Source organism: Melanaphis sacchari, unplaced genomic scaffold (assembly GCF_002803265.2).
Source record: "Melanaphis sacchari strain LSU unplaced genomic scaffold, SCAv2.0 Contig31_pilon_pilon, whole genome shotgun sequence".
NCBI lineage: Eukaryota > Metazoa > Arthropoda > Insecta > Hemiptera > Aphididae > Melanaphis > Melanaphis sacchari.
Window position 1 is genome coordinate 366,232 of NW_020271193.1, and position 21,782 is coordinate 388,013.

Below are 21,782 nucleotides of genomic sequence, written 5' to 3' on the forward strand. Positions count from 1 at the left end.
CTAAGAGAATATTAATCAGATATGCTGCAAAAGATTCATAAAGATTTAAGAATAAAATTCTTTAATTATTAATTGCTTGAGATGTATATTATAATGAATGCGTCTCATAATTTCGTAAGTATGTTTGTGAGTACTTCGATGGTAGGTACCTAAGTTACAAAAACTGTTTTTATTTATTAATTAAAAATTACACGCTTCTCATCCGGTCATGAAAATGTAACTTTAACGGCTCCAAAACGGGTTTTTCAGAAAAACCGTTATGTATGTAAATGACATTATGTTTATATATATTTATAAAATTTGATGTTTCTTGTACCCGAATAGACTGAAAATAGATTGATTTTTAAGTGGATTTTTTTTTAAATGGTTTAGATATTCTAGAGAAAATTTATAACTATTGAAGTCAAATAAAGATTAAATACTGGGAATTGTTTGAAATATCATGAACAATCAAAAATTTAAAGATCAACCTGATATGCAAGACAACTATCGGCAAATATACCTAATGAAACATCTGAAGAGCGAGCTACGAGAATAAAAGAATCTACTTCAAGAACTGCTGCAACGCATAAAGAGCGATATACATAACTTAAAGCTGAACACTTCGGTAGAGTTAATGAAGAACGAAAATCGATCTCAAGTAAGTGATGTTTAATTACAATAAAGATTACTATTATACAATGTATCACAATGTTGCCATTGATTCAATAACTGATTTTGGTTTTCATTGTGGTGAAGTTTCATAGTTACTCCAATGTAAAGCAAATTTTCTCCCACTGGCTGAATAGCCAAAAACACTTTAAATGATGTTGCTGGAGCTAATCGGGAGTTCAAAAACTTTCTACAGTATATTTGGAAATACAAATCATACTTTCAAATGATATCATTTGGAGCGACGAATATTATGAAGTACCTCTATGGTGATTGTATGCATACATTTAAAATCCAAGAACAAGTTTATCATGTTTATACTTAAAAAATATAGGCCAACACGGGTAATGCTATGTAAAAATAATTTGAATATAAGGAATTTTAGCTATATAACTCTATTTATCCGAAAACAATAGATTTTGTCTCATTAAAACTATTTTTCCATAAAAAAAACTACCTTAATGGTCAATCTAGCATAATGACAATTTTTCTATTAGTACGGGCAACGCTGGGTAGGAGGGCTTATAGTAATACAATATATTATATTATTTTTGGTGATAAGATTACTTTGACCTTAATTAATAGGTACACTTAATAATTATAATAATAATGAAAATTTAAATAACAGTTATAATAATAATATTAACCACAATAATCTATTAAAATTGATTGTAACATAGTAGTGATATAATATGATATCAACAAATTATTTTAATTATAATATCGTATTGTTTATTGTGCTCATCATAACAATATAAATATAAAAATAAATGATATTGTTACTTGTTTTGTAATGTACTTGGGAGGAGGAGGTGTGTAAGCGTAAGTAAATTAACGTAGATTCAATTTTTAATATTGCTTATAAAATATGAATAATACATTATGTTTAACTGATTAATTTAAAATTTATTTGATTGAACTAATTGATAAAAATAAAAAAATAAAATATTGTTGTTTATTCGTAATTTTGTTTATTATTATTTGCCAAACAAACTGTAATCAATGATTATAAATTGGTAATAGTTTTTAGTATCTCATTCTTAGTTTTTAATTATTTTGTAGATTATGATTATGAGTGTTATGATCTAATATATGTGTTAATATATTATAATATTTACTATAAGTAAATAAGTTTGATTACATTTTAGATATTTAACTTCTTCAAATGTCAATTCATGACTATTTCTAGCCATCTACACATTGAGAAATTTCGCTAGGTGGTCATATTGATTATACAAAATGTTTTCACTCGCCAGAGAGTAAAATAGTCAGTAAATAGTAATAAAAATAGTCCGGTATCCAAGTTAATTCGTAGCCAAGCAGTGAGTGTTTAACACGAGATGAGTAAGCTACTAGACATATTATATTGAGCAAATTTAGGTTGAAAGCAAATGAATATATTATTATAATTATATATTTTTAAAATATTTTATTATTAATTTAAAAAATACATAGTTCTTATAATAAGATATTGACCAGTCTTAACACTGCCTAAAATAGAATCAACTTTATCAAACCAATTTAGCTTTGATTTATACTTTTAGATACCTTTAGTTCCAACGCTACTTTTTATAGACTTTTTAGTTTTATTTGCTTTAAGTTTGTATGAATCCTTAATTTTCTTAATTTTTATTTTGGAGCTCATTATTTTAAATTTGAAAACGACGAAAACACTTTTCAATTAATTTCATAGGTACACAAATTAATTCTGATGCACACTTTTTCGCATTTAACTTTTATAGGATTATAAGTTCGTATTTAATTATATAACGCTTAGTATTTTCTATATAAAAGTAAACATCCGATCGTACAATTTTATGACCATTTAAAAACCTCTTGTTTGTGATAATATGACATTATATGTTGATGAAAAATAAATAAAAGTATACTTAATAAAATTAATTACGACTAATAACAAAGTTGATGTTGGTAAATAATAAATAACAATAATTATCTAGTAACGAGTGCCAATAGATGTCATACGATGTCACTTCTACGATGACATGTGTTTAATTCTACTAAGTACGATTATTCATAACTGCAATTTTGGTTGTTTTTACGTTGTTAGAAGAAGTGACTTCACTCTCTGTTATTTAAGTCGTAGTAAGCAATTATTTCATGCAAAAAAGACTTTATAGTACAATATGTAATCGACTCACGTGGAACGAGCTTGGTAGCGGTGAGTATAGCAAGTAAATTTTACTCAATCTAATTTTGCCTAATAATAATATAATATTTTTTTATAATATTATATGGATATAACTACGAGTTGGTTTCATAGATCCAACTAAAAGAACCGGTTTTCATGACAATCCCCTTATAGTGTATATTCTGTACCTATGATATGACTATTTTTATTGTTGTAGCCTGCACATACAATTTCTCACGGCCTCCGCGGGAAGAACAATTTTTTTTTATTCTGTTCCCTGTTTAAATGCCGCCAAAAGGGTTACTAGCTGGCTGCAGCAGGTCGTACTGCTACTACCCTAAGACAAAAGATGTCGCAGACTCTTTTCACAAACCGGTCACCTATTGTTTTACGCGCCGGTTCTAATCGGATACATTCTAGTGTGCCTACACTGTCGGAGTATTATTTATAATTTTACGAATAATATGCACACATTTACATGCGGCCCCTACACAGAATATTATGTGTGTCTCATATTATTACATTGTTGTGCGCGGGTCCACGACGAAAATGATTTTTTTTCACTCTCTTTCCATCCATCCATCTATCACATTGTTATAACATTATTATTCCTTTTGTTTTTGTGCTTCACACATACACATGTTTATAAAATAATACGCGGAGGGAAATGTTTTGATGAAAAAAAAAAAAATTATAACGTCTCCACAGCGTTTAAATATTATATAGATATACGCGCGAATAGGTTATAAAACAATATAGGTATTATGTACCACGTAAATGGTTACAATATAATATTATAATGCACACGTCTTAGTTGTCGTCCACCTGGCCGGGGCAACCGGTTCACTTGTCCGGAAACAATAATCGCTTTGTTTTAACGGCGTTGCGGGATTCCACTGACACGGCAGGAGTTGTGGCAAAGGGTGTACCGACGCGTCATCTACGGCCGTAGCAGATGACCAAATCCCGACTCACATAAGAGGTGATGACGGATAATGCATATAAATAATATAAGAGGCGTTATATATAATACTTCCCGCGGGACCAGCCGATGAATATTTATAAAAAAAAAAAAAACCATAGTTCGTATTTATTTATACTAAAACCTTATGTGTATAGTACATGACGTAAGTTTCAACATCAGTACGTATTTAAGTCTCCCATTTCTCCCATTTTGTGTTCCGTGTACACATGTAGTACCTATATTGTTCAATGGCCATGTATATTATACACATTAAATCTGTTTGTCAAATCTGCTCGTGATCGTCTAGTTGTCGTTAAACGTTAAACTGTACAATATTTATATATAATTTTATAGCTATGATTTTCTATACGCTGCACACATAATTTTGTAATGACACGCGAGGCTGCAAGTTAAATAAATTATTTGCACGTAATTTTTTTTTTAAGAATACTTTGTAGAAGGTAAGGTTAAAATTTATTTTATTTTATGTGTACTTGAAATATAATACTCCGTACTTGTGCATCAACGATCATGTACTTACTTGAAAATTTCTTCAGATTATTTATGTCGTATAGTGCGTAGTAAACTACTTTTATTTTTTGAAATGACCATGTATTTTCCTTAGTATCTTTCTCTCGAACTCTAGGAGTTTTTCACCACCTTTCATAGTAGCTAAAGTTATACAGGTATGTAAAATGACTGGTTTCACATAGCTAATATATAAAATTGGTATTTTATTTCTTTATTATATTAATTTTGACCTAAATAGATTTACTAAAGCAAAATAGTACCTACGTTTGCTTCGGGCAGCACTCAGTTTATTTCACTATGCATGTTATTTTGTATATCTAATGTCACCCCTAGACATATAAAATCTCTTATATCTGTTCTTTTTTGTTTTTACCAATACAATTGTTAAATTTCCTATTTTTCTTGCCATTATCGTGCACTTCGTTTTAACTTCAACTCTTAGGCAAATATTTTCACCTATACTTTCGTCATATTTCTATCATGTTGTTTTTCACTTCTTTTTATGTTTTTTTCTATAGTCACAATATTGTAAAATAGTATGCAATAGTATAAAATCGTATAAAAGTATTTTATTTCCGACTCTAGTGTCATTGATTTTATTCGTGATGCTTTTTCAATTATTTAAGTTATTAAATAATAATTATATACCTATTAATAAAATGTTATATCTTAATGTTTCGGAGGTTTAAATTTATTAACCAATACTTTTAAATATTGAAATTTTATTATTATTTAATTAATTAATTAAGTTATTAATAAAATTAATTTTATTTTATGTAGTCAACCAATTTTTTTCGATTTTTATTTTAGAAGATCTAATTTATATTACTGAATCTAAGTGCGTTGTTTTTAATACATTCAAAATTGTATAAATATGAAGTCGAATTGATGAAAAATTTAAGTTAAATTTACTGTGGAATGATTCATAAGCATCTAACTTAACGGTTGCACAAATTTAACTGTAAATATTGAATTGGTGATACTGAATATAAGTGATAACTTAGCCAACTAATCTTTAGCTAATAATCAATAAGTGACAAAATTATTACATTTAATTCATTAATCTGTCTATGAAATACTGTATGTTTTAAGAATAATGTTTTTGATTGATATAATAATCAATAGTTCACTATGTGGGCCGCACATAAAAATTTAATAAAAAATAATAAATATTTTATACAAATTTTTCAATTATTTTATTCTTTACGTTTACAAATACAACAAGAACAACTAAATTAAAAAAGGTTAGCTTATCAGAAGATAAGGCAGTATAAATTGGACAGTAAAATAATATCATTTAGTATAATAATGTATACCAAATAAGCCATTCTCTAAGAACACAAGATAGTTGTAACACGGCATTAATATTTTATTATTATTATTTTTTTTTTTGTCCATTAATATTGGTAGCCGCGGGCCACAAAAAAAAATGAGCTGATGGCTGTGTATTTGACATGCCTGTATTAAATAAATACTCTAAACAGTGACAGTAGTGTATACTATGATGGAAGTCAATTCATATAGTTTTCAATTGTTTATACACTATTTTAAGTAAGTAGGTATACGTGTTTTTTTAGCTTAAATTACCTGTGTTGTATCCCCAAGGTTAACGATATTAGAATGATTTATATGGATTTCATAACCATTTGAATGTACGTGAAATAGGGTTTTTCAGTTCATAGTGGTCCACTTGCACTCAGTATCAAAACAAAACTTTTCGAGTTGCACTGGATTGAATCTATGACGTTGTAACAATATTATACGACATAACTTTGAAGTGTAATGTGAATTTCGATGTGCTGAGTGAAAATGTTATCAATCATCATATAATATAACATAACAAAATTAGTTTTAAGAGTTCGGAAATTTTTATTTTTTTAATTATTTGAATAAATTATTTGAAATATTTTAAATGATATAATATGTTTTATTCTAGGGTAGGGTGATCTTTATACATCTTGTTTTATACAGGATTGTCCTCTATTTCAGCTGTATGTCCTGTTGTCCTTTCAGGACGCTTTTTGTCCCGTATTAATCACGTTTTTTGCATTACTTACTGTCATAATTTGTAACTTTTGAAATTGATTTTTTACGGTATTTTTGTATTACATTATTGAATAGAATAATATAAGAATCTATACTTTTCAGTAGTATTTTTGGATTCTTGTTTTTTACCAAAATTAATAATTATTGTTGAATCACTTTGTTGTCGGCGACGTAAACCGTACGTACCTATAATGTATTATATTTACCGACCAACGCAACCGGCTGCAACCAGCTATTTCTAATAAAATGCTTATTATTATGATTATTATTTTGTTATTTATAAATAAATATTTTATTACTCTAAGTAAAGGCAATATAATTAAATAATAATAGCTTCATGTTGAGAACAAGCGTCGTCTTGTCAGCACTCACACACAGGTATTTTGAAATATTAGTACTGTTTGTACAGTTTACATTTTTTTAAAGTAAAATACATGATTAAAGGACATTTTTAAAAGTATTCATTTAATTTAACTATAATATCTTATGTTTTTCAAAATAATGTTTTTATGTGTCTAAATTTTAATTTTTAATAATTTAAAAATGTTATGATTATTATTATTGTCCTGTTTTTTATTTTTTTAAATATGGTCACCCTATTTTAGTCTAAAAAATAGCCAAAAAATATTCAAATAATTGTAAAAATAAAGTATGCATAATTTTTCATTTAAATAAAGTTTTATTTAGAAGATTACTTATTTTTGATTTTATTCGAATTATGTTATCGTATACTCTGCATCATAGTTTGGTTGTAGAAAAATACATGTATAATCAAACGATCGTATTAAAAATATTTAAAAATTAAAAATCATGGATCGTCCGGAGTACATTTTAATATTTTATTATAACGTTTTTCTCGTGTTCACATATTATATATTATTATATTCGTTATTTTATTGTAACAATATAGTTCGTCATTCAGTACCTATTGTGTTTTAAGTGAAATATTACTTATAATATAAGTACTTATTATACTATACGGTAGTACAATATTATATATACATAATATGGTAATTAAGATTTTTCGATGCGATAATTAATATTATTCATTGTATTATTATTATTAAACATCATTGTACGTGGTCATAATAATGTTTTCTAAATAAATGCAAACCCGTTGTCCGTTCGTTTGCGGGCATTTACAATATGTTGATATGTATATTATTTTGACAGTAGGTACACAGTATAATAACGGCGGACGAATTTCGAGGGTTGTTATCTACTTGGCATAATAATTAAAAGCGGATTCCGACAAACATCTGGTCAACTGTTTGTACTTTGTGTGGCTTCGACGGGCCATAAACGGTGGCTAATCGCGTTATAGGTTTTTGTTTTGTTTCTTTTAGGCACACATTGTATAATACATTAATACCCGCATAATTGTGTATTGTATTACCCAAGTTACTTATAGGATACATCAGCAGTCTCTCCCTACACACACTGTCCATTATATATAGGTACGTCGGTTTTGAATTTACACCCTTTCGGCGAGCATGATGACCCGGGCCGAACAATCCGCGTTGACCAGCTGCCGCGGGTGTCCTAAATAATAATATTATAATAATAATTATTATTATGCATATTATAATGTACTCGACATTCGCGAGTGGTTCTGTTAGGTGAAAATACACATCCGTAAAGGTATTTTAAACAATACTGCAAGCGGTGGTTCTTATTAAAGGTAATCGCACTTATTATATCAAAAAACGTAACCGTTTTAGGAAATAAGTTTGTCTTAAATTATTTGAAATAATTAATAAACATATTATTTATGACATAAAATGTATGTAATTAACTTAATTTTAGATTCCGAGCGGAACAATGATAATATATTGATTTTGCAATGATACCTATATGTTTTTATTTTGTATATATGTATACACGGATAGACAGTTAAAAGAATGCTTCGAATTTTAACTTAGAAAGTGGTTTTGGATAGCTAATTAGATCTGGTTTATATTTTTGATAGGTTAAAATAAAAAATTCCCTGTACTTTTAAAAACAATTAAGAAATAAAAACAAAAAATTAGGAAAAAACAGGAATTTTTTACGTCAAATTAATTTTTGGAAAAACTGTTGTAAAAAATGTAAATACTTGAAATTTTCACAAAATGTTTATATAATACATAGTTTTACACAAAATATTTTGTCTTTTTTGAGAGACATTTTGAAACTTTTTTTTTTTAATATAAATAAAAAATAATTATTCATTGAGTAAAAATTCTAGGTGAAAATTGTATGCAAAATTTCTCATAAATTCTTCATTAAAAAATTAAAAAATATCAAATATTAATAATAGTTTTTATATAATTTTAAGTTTGAATTTGTAATATCTTGAACATTTTTAAATTATATTGTAGTTGGAAATTCATGAAAAATTTTCATTTTATATCTAAAATACTTGACATTTTTTAATATTTGTATATGATTATTTTATATCCATACACAATTTACAAAATATCTTGACTTTAATTGAGTTATTTAAAGACATTTAAAACGTTCAGTTTTTTTTTTTAGTTTTATTTCAATAAATATCTTATATATTTTACGAAATAAAAAGTTTAACATAGAAATGGATTTGAGCATCATAATGAAAACATATTTTTTATGTTTTTAATAGTTTGTTGTTTCATATCAGCAGGATTGACAACAATATTATTTGTTACATTGTTTACGATAAATAAATAGTTTTATGCTTATCTTATAATACTGCTCGCAGCAATATAGATTATAGAATAAAGATTAATGTATAGAATGCCTACATTATGTTAGCTTTTAAAACGTGTACAAAATATATTAGACAGTTGACCCCTAATTGAAATGAAGTTTTTGTTGATGTGGTTTTCAAACAACCGTTTTGGTCATTCATTACAAATGATCTATTATATTATTACAGGATTTTTCTTATTATTTTTCAGATTAGTCGGTTTCGCAATGCCCTTTGTTTAAAAAAAAAACGACCGAATTGTCGGTTTGGTTTTTACTTTCATTCAACTCAAATATAAAATCATAATAATATTAAACAGCTATATAGACGACAGTGAGATATAGTGAAGGGGGTCTACATGATGTGTCATATGTGTGTATATTATTGTGCAACGGTACACATTGTGTGCGACAGTTCCAAGAGTCTAAAATCGTATTGAAAACTATAGCAGCGCGAATATTATATTAAAGGTAGGTTTAAGATACCGACCTAATAATAATTAATTTGTTATGTATGAAACTTTATGATCCAGTTTTTAATCGTTATTTATAATTTACTCGAGAATACCAAAACAATATATTATATTACACTATCTGTTGAGTTTCAGGAAAGACATTTTATTTTAAGTAATAAAAGAATACATTACAAATTAAAATAAATTATTACAGCTTCACTTTTTAAAAAATAGTCAGATTCTCCATTTAGATGATGTTTTTAGATTATAATTTATAATATTTATACTTGTTGAAAGCCTCGCAATCAATCACATAGTTTTGTCCAACACGTTTCACACTTGCTTATATGTACATAATGCGGTGAAATTATTATCAAGCTGGAATAAAAATTGAAAAAATGTAATAAAATACTTGCCTCGAATAGTTTCATTAAAAACTAACGGTCGATGTTTATTGCTCTTTAATAATAATAATAATAAGAAAAATAAATACCTTTAAACTAACATAGTCTTTTAGTTTATATTTTTATAACTTAAAATTATGTTATTAAAAAGGCGCTTGGTAGGCAACTATATATGACAAACTGTTAGTGTAGAAGTTATATTGATTTCGCCTAATTTTCATGTCATATTATGTCGTCACCTTTAGTAGAATTAAACATTCTTCTACTTTTAATTTTGAAGATAACTCATTTTGGTACCTAGTAAATTGGATATAGTTAGCATTCAAGGTTATAAAAAAGAAGGAGAAAAAAAATATTAATACTTTTCATACTTAATTAATAATAATCCACCTAACATATTTTTGAAATATTTTATGTTTTTTAAAAGTAAAATATTTTCAATTTTTATATACTACAAAAAAAGTTACCCGTCGTAGATTTGCCCGTAAAATTTTAATAGGTATGCGATAAAAAATAATTATTTATAACAACAATTTTTTTATAAGATTTCCCTAAAAATTACATTTGACGTATTTCCTTTTAGTGTGAAAATTACTAAGCTTGTGGACGTACTGCCTTTAGAACATGCCACATAAAATTGTCCATGTGAAAAGAGCCTTGAAATGTTGAACTAGAGGCTTATGGCTTATAATTGAAAAATTCTTTCTTAGTGTATGGTGTGAAATTATAATATTAATATACCTTCAACATTTCAAATCGATAGCTCTAATATGTTCAACTCTATGTTGACTATGTATCAGTCACTCAGAACAGTCTCGTTTATAGATACAGATTAAAATTTGTTTCCAAACATCTTCTTTCAAACAACCATAATTTTTTTAACTATTTAAATTGTTAAACTCGTTATTTTTTTGATGTATTTAAGTTGACATTTATTTGAATAATGGAACTTGTATAAGTGTTTCCCAACTATATATAGCTTTCTCTAAATAATCATCATATTACAACACTATGCTTACAAGTATACTGTAATAGTTAAAAAATATATTTTTTAAACATTTTTTCAATGCATCTAAATTTAAATACTTACTTTATACTCCCATAAACCAAATTTAAGTGTTGTTATGCAAACATATAAATTATACTAGTAAAGCTAATACTTAATTCATGAGACCCTATAATGACTAAAGAGCACATGTCTAATAGGTATATGCATTTTAATTAAATAGATACATAATAAACATAAGTGATCATTAGGGCTAGGATTTATATGCTACAGTATATTTTTTTTTCAATTTCTGATTATTGTTTTTGTCTGTAATGTCCAAGAATCATCTCATGATAAGATAAATTGTGGTGTTTTTATTTTCTATATTTCGACTATAAAAACATGAATAATGCATATTTTATGGTATATTTCGTTAATAAATGTTTTTGTCGTGTGATAGCATGCATTGATACTGTACAAAAATATCTATGAACAAATTAAGGTCTAATGAAGATCGTTCAGTTTTGGAAATTTAAATAGCCATGAAATTATTTCATGTAACACATTTGAATAGTATGAATAGTTAAATATATTTTTTTAATTTTAAAACGTATTTTTTTTTCACTTTTCATTGTTTTCATTTTTCTTGGTGTACATATTAATAAATAAATGCATACTTTACAATTTTTTATCGCACATTAATCTCAGCCTTAGTGATCATGTTTTGTTTTCCAGATAATTCTGAAGAAACCAGACAATTATATTTTTATTTATTGATTAATCTGAGTGATAACAGTTTAAGAAGGATGTAACTTTTTAAATTTAAAAATCCTAAGAACCTGTTTAGTAAAAATATTAAAGACGTTGCAAAGTATAAGTTAGTATCATTAAGTATAGTGGTTGTAAGTAATTTGAGGTTAGTTATTTAAAATTTTAATTATTTGAACAAATTAAATCCTTGCTATAATTTAAAAGAATAATTGTAATTATTATATTATTATTATTATTATTATTATATTTGTAGAACTTTTTAATACTCTATTGCACATCATTTCTTAATTACTAGAAAAATATGATCAATCAAGTTCATACATTTTATCAAAACCATTCAAATAAAATTGTCCATATTTACAGTCAACCATTTACTTTTTAATAAATTTAATTTGTTTTTAAATTAATGCAAATTAATTAACTACGTGTATTAAATTTCCAGTAAATGAATAATTCATTTCTTTCACATAACTTAAAAAACTTTTTTATATGCAATTTGTTAATGAAAAAACTTAAATAAATAGAAAAGAATGATAAAATAATAAAATAATAAAAAAAACATTATATTTTCAAAAGTACACAATATTTGAGGAAACATAAAATGTGGAATTGTGTGTGTAAATTATTATTATTTTTTTAATTACAATATAGTGACTTTGCAAGGCTAAGATAAATCAACATTTAAATTATGTAGACGATGTGCTGTCATTTTGTACTTCCATTGAATCATCAAGTTTGTCTTCTTCGTTATCAGCATCTGTCAAACAACATTAAAAAATTAATATAATTTATATGTATATACAAATATTGATTATAAATTATTAACATATCATTTGTAAGTAATACATTCAGCTAATAGATGTTTAACATTGGTCGTAGCATCTTTATTTGACGGTTTAATAAATGTATTATTTTTATAAAAATAAGCATAATTAAAATAATAACAATATATGCCTTTTATCTTTGTTGATGTGATTGAATTTTGGTACTTCATTAGTTGCAGTTAGGGTATTTACAATAATTTTGAATGTAATCATAAGTATAGCTACATTAAAAAATAAGAGTACGGAGAGATAGATTATAAGCTAAATCAAAGTGACTAAAATATACATACTTAAAATTTGGCTAATATGGAAAGCACCTGTCGATAATTTTAACTCCCTATTGTTAATACTATTTATTGTTTTGGAATCACCTCCCCAAGATGAGTGTGATATTTTTAAAATATTTAGTGAGTGTTTGATTGAAGTATTAAGATAATGTATACGTGTTGCTTATGCAAGTTAATGATCAAAAAAGTGATCAAGAATCTTTGGGGATTGGATTGTTGTCAAGTGTTAATTAAAGTTTTACAAATTCTAGTATTTTTTATACACAATGTTGAGTAGTGTACAATTTATAATCAGTAGTATTTATTTAAGTTAAACCATAAATTTTATATTTAATTATTTCGTTTTAGTACTGTTAAAAATTTGAATATCTAAGCAATTGACTCATTTTTATATTACTATAAAAAAAAAAAAAGTATTAATAACTATTTGCATAGGAAAAATATATTCCTTGATGGCGCTTGATAAAATTTTTAAACATATTTTGGGCTTTAATATAAAAGATTTACAACCCTTTCATTAAACTTAAACAATAAAAACTAACCTATCATTGCATAATGATCAAACATGTATTCTTTTTGATATTCTTTCATAAGTTGAGTTGAACGTTCTTCATCCAAAAACAGTCTATAAACCTTTTTTACATCATCTACTGTCACTTCAGTGGCTTTACGTTTTCGGCATACCAAATGAGCAGTAGTTATTAATTGAATGCCATATCGTAACGAAGTTGATTTACTGATCTTTGCTAAAATAGATAAGGCATCTTTTGATATTTCACAGTCTTCTTCTTCAGCCCTTACAAATTTTAAATTATATTGCTATTAAAACAAGAATAATAATATTAAAACTATAAATGATGAAATAAATACCTTATTTTTAAAATTTGTTCTAATTCATTTTCTGAATAGGGTTGTGTCATAATAATGACCATACGGTCAAGCAAATCAAGTGGTACACCATGCGGTGATTTATAGTTTGTACCTCGGATGTTTGTCACTCCACGGTTAGTGGCTGTTATTACAATTGGAGCAATTTCATTTTCTAAAGCTCTGTTTAAGAATGAAAAACATTCTATATCCAACATATGTACCTAAAAATGGTTTGATATTTAACACAAAATACTAATACACTAGTAATAAGTAATAATTATAATTACTTCATCAATGAATAGTACGCCAGCTAATAATTCAGCTTTTCCTTCTTCACGCCATTCGCTAACTTTACAATTAATTTGATCTCTAACTTCTGACTTGATTTCACCCGTATCGCCTAAAAATAAAAAAATAATTTTTATAATTTTAATTTAAAAACATTCTTTTTTTTTATATATAAAAAAGCAACAATCTTTTATATTATTTCTAAAAAAATGTTTTTGAAATTCAATATCAATAGTATATCAATAGAAATTTAATACACAAATTTATAGCTGGAGGTATTTATAACTAATTACTTATAAAATGATTGGTAAAGAAAACAATGTTATTTTTAATTTAAGTTTATATTATAGTTTTATATTTATTTATCTATTTTATAGCATAAAAATCAGAAGAACAACAAAAACTATGAGAAATTGAATAGTTATTATTTGTAATTGTGTATAGATATAATTATGTAGTACATATCACTGAAAAACTAATAGTAAATAGTAAAGCAAAAAAATAAGAAAATATGTATGAAACTAAAAATCAATATAAATGATTTTATTTTTCAATTTAATATACATCACGGCATAATTGATATTTTACCTGAAAATAGAGCAAGGAAACCGTGGGTCCTGGAATTAATTACATCAATTTCATGTAATGTTACTGTATGAACAACTTCTTTGCGTTTTTGAAGTTCACCTTCTGGACATTGCACAAATCTAAACATAATATAATTACTCAAGTGTAATGTTATAAATTTAGAAATCAACCTACCTAGTTTGTGGGCCAGATGCATCATAATCTCTTGATCTGGTAAATGACCGTCCAATTTTGTTAACCTTGCCACTAGCAACATCAATGGTTACGACATCTCCAGCCAAAACCTTTACATACAAATTTAGTAAAAACTTAAATAAGGCATCAAATAAGCATGTTTTAATTACTTTTTCTTTTAGCAAAGCTTCAATCATTTTGTTTCCAAGATCATAAACAGTTTCCATGTCTGTAGTTCTCATAGTTAATTTTCCTACTTTAGATCCTGTTCCTGTAACTGGGCGTTCTATTTGGAACTCTACTACTTCGCCTTCAATAATCTCACTCTCCTCTCTGTAAAATATTATTGTTAAAAATGATATCATTAAATATATAATAATAATCGTAACACACTTGATGCGAACACCGATTGATTTACGAATGGCTTGAGTCAATGCTTCAGTTTTGCTCATTTCTAAACTATATATCTCCGAACCAGACATGCATGTAAATGGTGTATCAGAACCCAAAGCCTGTGCTAATGCCATAGCAATGGCAGTTTTCCCTATAAAAAAAAAAAAAAAAACAAAAATTCAGTTAGCATTAGTTGAATAAGTCTATAATGAGCTAGCAATTCTTGGAGTTAGTAAGATGAATTATATAAGTAGACATTTGAAATCTTGCCACAGTTTTCAAAGATGTAACAGAGAGACTATGGTTGATTTATGGAATTCAGAAATAAGAATAGAAGACTAGAGTAGACATATAAGAAAGTCCTTAGCATGGCATGTTTAGATGTATCAAAGTCGTAACATCATTACATTTCCACATTTCATACTTTAGTGCACTTTATGAAACTAGGTAGCGTTAATTAAATAAACTATTTTCAATTATAATTGACTTAAATAATCATTTTAAATTAGAAGGTAGATATATGCTATGTGCAAGTACGCAGTCAATATCCAATGAGTATAAAATTACCTGTGCCAGGTTCACCAGCGAGTAGAACAGACCTTCCAGCAATTTTCTCTTCTTTTATCATGTCTAACACAACGCCCATGGCTTTGCGAGCTTTTAACTGGCCAACTAATCCCTGTGAAACCTAAAATCAACCAAAACTATCAGCCATCAATTAGCAGGAGATACTAATTTTGAAATACTAACATTTCTAGGTTCCCTGTTGTCATCTAACCCAAGTCCACGTATGTGAGAGTGGGCACCAATACGTTCTACTCGAGAAATCTCCCGGACTTCTTGCACCTTGGCTACTGCCGCTGCCTAAAATCAGTATTATTAGTGGGAAAGATGGTAATTTATTATTGATAGGTACTGCAAAACATCAAAAACAGAAACAATACTTACGGACATGGTAGTTTACAAAAGTAAACAAATTTGAGATTATTATTAATTTTATTTTTAGACCGCACGATACACGAGATGTAAAAAGCGTTAATTACTCGAAAGTCGTAACTATACAAACCACAAACATTGATCAATCAGAAAACTGATTAAATATTGGCAGAAAAAACACAATATTAGTTTTTTATTTAGTCACATAAGAACATAACCTACAAATAATATCCGGCGGGAGAATTTTTATCATTAGATAGAAGTAAAGAACGATTTTCAGATTTTGTGTGTTGACCACAATAATTGAGCGGAGCATCGGTTTCGGTATCACTGTATCAGAAGACGTCATGTTTACAGTCTTCGATTCGCTACTTCGCGTTTATTGATAAAAAGAAAATAGAAATACAACTGACAGTGCTTTACGAATTTAGTGAATTTACGATCGTCGTCGTTTAGACGTCGACCGACATAGTTAAATATTAATTGAATATTAATAAATAATTAATTTCTATATTTTTTTTTAATCTCGAATAACTTATCACGCAATCGGTTAGGAATACACCGATGACTGCTGTAATTATATTTATAGTTTTTGGCGCGGCTCGATGAGAACGAAAAATATTTTCCGGATCGCTATGAGTAGAACAATGTAAGATCTATTGTGCCGGCAATACCGACTGAGATACTGAACACGCGATAAAATGTCGTACGAACAGACTGCTTGCGATGGTAAATTATGTCATTTTATAATCATGCCTATTTTAAATAAAATCTGCCGATCCTAGAGGGTTCTCATACTTTCAATATTTTGCTCAAAATTACCTTTTTCCCTTTGATGCACAATCCCAACAAAACATTGTTTATTTATAAAGTGTTTCGTATGTATGGTAGATTTAATTTTTTATTCCTGTTATAGGTAACTACATTTGTTCTTTTTTGTTTTGTTTTAAACAATAATGACTCGGTTCACACTAAGAGCTTATTTAACATAGAAACATTGTTTTCTAAAGCAATATTATTTTTATGATATGCATACAAATTTTGATGTTGACTAGGTAGAGCTATTTATAAAAAATAAAGTCAAATTAAACAAGAATTCCTATTTAATTATATCTCAGTTTTATACTTTACTATTATTTTATACTTACAAGAGCTTTGCCATAATATTTTTAATTATTAATATGATCATGTAACAATGTATATAAATATTATTTTATTAAAGTAAATAACTAGAATATAACACATAACCATTTGAATAAATAGATATTCAAAATTAAAATGATTTTACATAAAAAATAACATTATAAAACTTAAATATTTGTTTTATAAATATGATAAATTTATTAAACAAATTAAATTTTATAGATCTAAAAGCTTTTGAGCGGCGACTAACTGAGGTGATTGCTTCCATCAAACCAATAACTAATCGATGGCGAAGTAAGAGCATTTTATTTGTTAAAGTGCAATGATAATGTATAAGTTTATTATTTATTTTTTCAGCAATTTTAGCTATTTCAACATTAAGTGCTTCAATAGGTGCCTATTATTGGTTGACAGATCCACAAACTGCTAAAGTATCATTCGTCCAATCCCTGTACAATCATTTATTGTTCACCATTTCATCTATGATGCTAAGTAAGAATACTTTAAAGATATTTAACAAATAGCATTAGTGTTTAATTGTTTTAATTTTTTTTTAACTAGTGATATTACTCATAACTGGTGTTCATAAAAAAGTGATAGCAACATCAATAATAACGTCACGTGCGAGGCAAGTGCTAGCCGATTTTAATATGTCTTGTGATGATTCTGGAAAACTAATACTTAGACCTAGGCCTCAACAGAATACATGATGTTAAATTTATAATAGCAAAACGTTATTTTTATTTTGTTTTTATTTGGTCACTAAGAGCTACATAACAATTGTTCATAAATGTCACTCTATTGTAATAAGTAAGGTCTATAATTTTGAATTTTAATGTATCTAATATATTTATGTATATAATATAATTAATGATTATTAATGAATTATTATTATTATATTATAAATATTCTTTATAATATGAATAAAATAAATTTGTTTTACTTATCTGAAATAAAAAAAAGAATTAAAAATATATGTATAACTTACCAACATGTATGTAGTATGTTTCTTTGTGAATAACATACTTTCAATACTTTAACTACTTTTCTATTTATTTTATGAGTATTGTTGGAAAATATATTTAGAGTATATTGTTCTCTTTATCATTTGTATAATTAATTCTAAAGCGTTCACTGCCATGGTTTTTTAGCTCTTAATTTGATATTAGATAATATCCAATTTATTTAAAAGCTTAATTTGGATTGTATTGTTTAAATAACTAAATAATGCAATTTACAATGTATTTAATTTTCTCTGTTTGTAAATAGATGTTTAAGTGTTCAAATCTTAAGTTGGGGCATTATATGCAATAGTTAATGTTGAAAATTATAAACCTATCTTGATCATTATTTATATTAACTAAAATATTAAGCTTTTGCGATTAAAATATTAATTGAATATACATTTCAAGTAATAATTTTAAATACAACTGGTTATTTGTATTTAATCATAATTTATTCCATGTTATTTACTATTAATTTAAATTGCTAACCTGTTTTACTAATTTTTATTTTTCATTATAATTCCAAATACCTAATATATTTTAAGTTTTGACATTTAAATTTTTAAGCTAAAAATGAGTCTGTAATATTTATAATGTTTATTTTGTTTAAAAATTAAGATATCAAAAAAAGCCAACACTTAACTACAGGTAATATTCTAACCCATAAATTTTATTATAGATTAATTTACTTTTATATTAAAACTAACAATACAAAATTGATTTTACTGAAAGCAAATTTGCTATATATATGTTTGTAAGATAGAAAACACAAGGTAGTATCACAAGTGGTATACCTATTTTAAATAATAAAACTATACTTAGAGGTGGACTGGGATCCAACAGCCCACTTTTTTGAACAAAAATTTACCTCTAATATTTAAAATTACTAATACTTAGCATACAAAAAATTTTACCTCCTAATTTTTTAGTTTTCAAATTCATTATTTAAGTAAAAGATTTGTATTTTTTTATTGTGTTATTTAAATTTGACTTCCTTGAAATATAATTGCATTATAAAATTACTATAAGATAAACATTTTTCTTTTTACTAATGCTTTTAAGAATTATTTATGATAAAAGTTTTCTAATAACTATTTAATAATTATGTAACATGAAGATAAAAAAAGATAATTTAAAAAAAATAGTAAGGCACTTGTAACAAACTCATATTTTTTTATTTTGGATTACTAGCCATATTAGCCATATTATAGCCTGCAAATTAATTTTAGTTTTTTTAAATGAACAATTTTCTCTCTGTTCTTTGTTTTTTCTCCATTGTAGGTAGTAACTATTAAATTAATAAATTAATACATTGATAAAGTAATGAAGGTAATAAAAAGAAATATTTAGCATCAAAGAATAGCCTAAATTTAATTTATATTCACAAATGTAAAAAGATTGGTGGGCCACACAAAAATAAAAATTTCATATTTATATTATTATTTATTATAAAGAAAATAAATAATGCTATATTTATTTAATTTGTAATTTTTAAGAATAAAATGTTAATATTGAATAAAATAAAATGATGTTTTATAATAGTATGGAAATTGTAACTATATGAAAATATATTTAATGCGATTTTTGCTGTTGGATTTTGCTCGCAACTTTTTCAATTTCTACATTAAAATTACTTGTGCCAACTTTATTAAATGATGGAAGTGGTCATCAGTTAATCATAACCTGAGTGGATTTTTAATTTTTTTATGTGAGAAAAGGCCTGTTCACGTATGTACTTTGATCCAAACATGTCTAAGTATTTTGCAGCTATTTTTTTTAGTTTTGCAAATTCTGAAGAGAGTTCAGCAAAACACAGTGAAGGTGAAAGTTTGAATGCATTTTTAAGAGTATCTTGTGGTTGTAATTCTATAATTTCTATTTGAAGATCAACAGGAACTTCATTAATATCCATATTAAATGTATCTGAGAGTAATGTTAAATATTGTGAACATTGTTTAAAATTTTGAAAGTGTTTATTAAATTCATATTGAGGTGTCGAAATACCTTCAATAAACTTAACTGTCAAAAATGAAAATTTTTGACGATTCAAACTTATATATGCTGAAAAATGTGATAGTTCATTTATTTCAGTATGAGACCGTAAAAGTTTTAACTTGGTTTCAAATGATTTAATATGAGACCACATATCAAGAATAAATTGATTTTTACTTCGTAGTTTTATTCGATATACTTTAATATATTAATGAAAAATAGCTTATACTATACCAAACACATGTTATATTTTATCATGATTGATTAAATAAAATGTGCAGTTAAGTGTTACTTTTATTGAATATGTTTGAAATGTTGTTAAATATGTAGTTATATAATATGAAATTAAATTTCATCAAGCGGGCCATATAAAATTGATCCACAGGCCCGCCCGGTTGCCAACCACTAACTTAGACGATAGAGAAATATTACTCCATAATTTAGGTTTAATTTTCAACAATACACATAATTTTTAATGGCGATGAACATAACAAAACTATTACATTCATAAAATCCTGTCATTCTATGTAAAAAACTGATACATAACAACTGTCTTTGTGTTTATATATTTAATACATTAGGGTTTGCAATAATTTCAAGGAATTATTGTTATGGTAAAAAAATGTATTTTCATTTTATATCATTCTTAAAAGTTGGTAGCAATTTGGAAGTTTATTAAACTTTTTTGCAAAAAAAAAGGTCTATGTCAACAAAACAGAAATCTTTGAAAATATTTTTTCTATCAGTCATTCAGTCATGTCATTTACAATTATCTTATTTGTGAAAATATTATAAATAATATTGTTAGTTTGTGTTAGTGCATAAAATATAAATTGATAAAATTAACTCCATCATCTTATAACACAATTTTTACTCTATAAATGATATAATTAATCTAATTAATAAAGTTTATAACACTTATTATATTTATATACCTATAAACATTCCTTATTTTTTTTTCAATATAATAAATTTAACTCAGGAAACTAATTGCATATATTTATGGTCCCATATATTTTAACTTTAAATTGTCTATTTTCTCCAATACTTTTGACATAATTTATACAATTAAGTTGGTCTTAAAATGGAAACAATGTAATTAAAAATGTATATTATTAAAATAAAATTGGCTACTGGATCATGATGATGTGAGATGAGCTGATTTTTGTCACTAATCAACCCATATGTTTCCAGTAGGTTTAATATTCTGCTATTTTTGTTTACTGTTCCGACATGCCCCAAATATATATTCTTTTTTTTCTAAAATCTATTAATTTAAAGTTATAGTAACTATTATTATTATCAATATAAGATATTATATTTAAATCTTAGTATACCCTTTGATTGTAATTTCTTTATTATATCCATCGTGTCATTCTAACACATCATTATATGTTCCCTATCTTTTATGTGCAGATACTGCTGAAGATAAGTCATAGATAGATTTGATGCCCCCCACAAGTTTATATTTTAATCAAGTTCTACCAACAGTGATTTCATCAAATCTGGCATATTTTGAAAAATCCTATTTATGTTCTGCAAGTGGCTAAGGTCCTAACCTTCTAAGTTAATTGTCTAATGCTATTGTGTTTAGTTTTCCTCATTATACATTAATTCA

At 26.1% G+C, this 21,782-nt stretch overlaps 3 protein-coding genes across 4 annotated transcripts; 1 reads left to right on the forward strand and 2 right to left on the reverse strand.

Moving 5' to 3' along the window:
* Positions 1-12,204: 12,204 nt before the first annotated feature.
* On the reverse strand, positions 12,205-16,235 carry LOC112596403 (ruvB-like 2). Its single transcript, XM_025342064.1, has 11 exons — positions 16,038-16,235; positions 15,840-15,953; positions 15,657-15,777; positions 15,090-15,240; positions 14,867-15,029; positions 14,697-14,806; positions 14,523-14,641; positions 13,934-14,046; positions 13,647-13,867; positions 13,319-13,572; positions 12,205-12,422 (listed from the first exon to the last, which is right to left on the reverse strand). Exons 1-11 carry the CDS (start codon positions 16,041-16,043, stop codon positions 12,352-12,354), a joined length of 1,443 nt encoding a protein of 480 aa, XP_025197849.1. The 5' UTR covers positions 16,044-16,235; the 3' UTR covers positions 12,205-12,351.
* Positions 16,236-16,366: 131 nt separating this feature from the next.
* LOC112596404 (nuclear envelope phosphatase-regulatory subunit 1 homolog) lies at positions 16,367-17,885 on the forward strand. 2 transcript variants are annotated; one of them, XM_025342065.1, is made up of 4 exons: positions 16,384-16,754; positions 17,391-17,462; positions 17,526-17,660; positions 17,730-17,885. In XM_025342065.1, the coding sequence occupies exons 1-4, from the start codon at positions 16,727-16,729 to the stop codon at positions 17,876-17,878; spliced, it is 384 nt and encodes a 127-aa protein (XP_025197850.1). In that variant the 5' UTR covers positions 16,384-16,726; the 3' UTR covers positions 17,879-17,885. The 2 variants fall into 2 exon arrangements, with proteins under 2 accessions (XP_025197851.1, XP_025197850.1); XM_025342066.1 differs by lacking the exon at positions 17,391-17,462 and having other exon boundaries at positions 16,367-16,754.
* Positions 17,886-19,844: 1,959 nt separating this feature from the next.
* Positions 19,845-20,318, reverse strand: LOC112596443. Its single transcript, XM_025342132.1, has 2 exons — positions 20,177-20,318; positions 19,845-20,095 (listed from the first exon to the last, which is right to left on the reverse strand). Exons 1-2 carry the CDS (start codon positions 20,316-20,318, stop codon positions 19,845-19,847), a joined length of 393 nt encoding a protein of 130 aa, XP_025197917.1.
* Positions 20,319-21,782: the final 1,464 nt, after the last annotated feature.